At 64.6% G+C, this 2,521-nt stretch overlaps 1 protein-coding gene across 1 annotated transcript in view; it reads right to left on the reverse strand.

Annotated features, from left to right (window-relative positions):
* Positions 1-2,334, reverse strand: part of LOC104835478 (sal-like protein 2) — a gene marked incomplete at its 3' end in the record, with an annotated part of 3,954 nt that extends 1,620 nt beyond the window's left edge. The window contains exon 1 of the mRNA XM_010573472.1: positions 439-2,334. Coding sequence (XP_010571774.1) covers positions 439-2,334 — 1,896 coding nt within the window. The remainder of the gene's footprint in view (positions 1-438) is intronic.
* Between the last annotated feature and the right edge of the window lie 187 nt (positions 2,335-2,521).

Here is a 2,521-nt window from a genome sequence, read left to right on the forward strand (position 1 = left end):
AAAATCTCCTTAATTGGGAGGGGACCCCCAAATCCACCCCCTTTTCCCATGGGAGACCCCCAAAACCCCTCCCTTGGGGGGGAGAGACTCCAAAATCTCCTTAATTGGGGGGGAACCCCCAAAATCTCCTTAATTGGGGGGACCCCCCAAATCCCCCTTCCCACCCTTGGTAGCGCCCCTTACCTGTTTCTTCGCCCCCTCGGCCGAATCCTTGCCTTCCTCCCCTCCTCCTCCTCCTCCTTCCTCCGTTTTGGGGTCCCCCGTCGTTTCGGGGGTCTCGCCGCCGCCACCACCCCCCGCTTTCTCCCCTTCTTCTTCCTCTTCCTCTTCCTCCTCCTCTTCCTCTTCCTCGGTGGGGGGGTCCCGCTTGGGGCTGCTCCCCCCGGCCGACTCTTCCTCCTCGGTGCCTTCCTCCTCTTCCTCCTCCTCTTCGGAGACCTCCTCTTCCTCTTGGGGTGTCCCCCCGATTTGGGGGCTCCCCCCTTGTTGGGGGTTAGCCCCTATTTGGGGGATCCCCCCTAATTGGGGGGTTCCCCCTCCGTTAGGAAGCTGCCCCCCCAAATGAAGCCGGACGTGTTGTTGGAGGTTGAGGGCGTTGGTGAATTTCTTCTGGCAGAGGGGGCAAGAATTTGGGGGGCCCCCCCGGTGCCCCCCGAAATGCGCCCGTAAATTACCGCGGGTGGAGAAGCAACGCCCGCAAATCTTACACCGAAAAGGGCGCTCGGCCCCCCCAAAAATTCCCCCCGCAACCCCCCCGTGTTGCCCAAAATGTAACCGTAAAGCTCGAGGGCAACTCAACACCCGTCGGCAAACCGGGCACTGGTGTCGAGGCGGATCCGGCGACGATGACGACGACGACGACGACGGATTTGGGGGGTCGATCTTCTCCACCAGTTGTTGAAGTTTGGAGGTCTCCGAGGGGGTGGTCTCCAAAAAAAGGGGGGATCCCTTAAAACGACCCGTCAAGAGCGCCCAACCGGGGGGTTTGCCGGGAGGGGTGTTCTCATCGCCCCCCTTGGATCTTCCCTCGGTGGCCTTCAGCAGGAGAAGCTTGTGGAAGGCGGTGAGGTGTTGGGTGGGCGCGGCGAGGTGATGGGTGGCCGCGGCGAGGTGTTGGGTGGCCGCGGCGAGAGGTTGGGCGGCCCCGGTGAGGTGTTGGGCGGCCGCGTTGAGTTGGGTGGTGCCGGTGAGATGTTGGGTGGCCGCGGCGAGAGGTTGGGCGGCCCCGGTGAGATGTTGGGCGGTTGCGTTGACGGGTTGAGCTGTCGCGTTGACGGGCTGGGTGGCCGTGTTGAGTTGGGTGGTCCCGGTTTGATGCTGGGTGGTCCCGGTGAGATGCTGGGTGGCCCCGGTGAGATGCTGGGTGGCCCCGGTGAGATGTTGGGCGGCTGCGTTGAGTTGGTTGGCCGCGGTAAGATGTTGGGTGGCCCCAGCGAGCGGCTGGGTGGGCGCGGCGAGATGTTGGTTGGCCCCGGCGAGATGTTGGGTGGCCCCGGCAAGCGGTTGAGCGGCCCCGGCGAGCTGCTGGGTGGCCCCGGCGAGCGGTTGGGCGGCCCCGGCGAGGTTTTGAGTGCCCGCGTTGAGATGTTGAGCGGCCACGTTGAGTTGGCTGGGCGCAGACGAATGTTGGTTGGCCCCGGCGAGGTGTTGGCTGGCCCCGGCGAGATGTTGGGCGGCTCCGGTGAGATGTTGGGTGGACGCCGGCGCCGGGAGGAGGTAATCCAGGTGTTGGGGGACGGGGTGGGGGTTCATCTGAACGTGGGGGTACTTCTCGCGGTGCCGGTGGAAATGGACCTTCAAATTGCCGCGGGTGGTGAAGCGGTTGCCGCAGACGTTGCATTTGTAAGGTCTTTCGCCGGTGTGGGACCGGAGGTGGATTTGCCGGGCGCTATCGCTGCCGAAAGCTTTCCCGCAAAAACCGCACTCGTGCCGGGGGGTCCCTGAATCCCCCCCGATATTTTTGGGGCGCAGAAGACCCGGTGAAGATCCTCCAGCCAACGCTGGGAGGAAGGCGGCGGCGGTGACGCCGCCACCGTGGGGTTCGGTTTTGAGCCCTCGCGTTCCGGTGGGGAAAGGAGGGAAAAGATGGAAGAAATGGGGTTTGGGGGGGTCGTTTTTGGCGGTGAAGGGGGGTAGGGGGGTTTTGGGGTGCTCTAGGGTCCCCAAAAGTAGAACTTGCCGGCAGATCTCCTCCGTCATCTGCATCTGGTGGAGTTGGCGTTGTTGAAGCACCCGTAGCTCCTCCAGGATCAAGGGGAGGTTAAGGGGGGCCCCCCCAGATTGAGGGGGACCCCCGGTCGGTGGAGGAGGTGGGGGATCCGCTTCGGCGTCCATGCCGGGGGGAGAGGAAGAGGAGGAGGAAGAGGAGGAGGAGGAGGAAGAAGAAGGGGCGACGGGACCCTCGCGGGGGGCCGGGGAGGCGGCGGCAGCGCCGGGGGAGCCTGCGGGAGGAGAGAAAGCCCCCCCCCCAAATCAGGCGTTGCACCCCAAAAATCCTTTCCCATAACCCCAAGGGCTCCCC

Source organism: Haliaeetus leucocephalus, unplaced genomic scaffold (assembly GCF_000737465.1).
Source record: "Haliaeetus leucocephalus isolate CR32 unplaced genomic scaffold, Haliaeetus_leucocephalus-4.0 Scaffold391, whole genome shotgun sequence".
Classification (NCBI taxonomy): Eukaryota; Metazoa; Chordata; class Aves; order Accipitriformes; family Accipitridae; genus Haliaeetus; species Haliaeetus leucocephalus.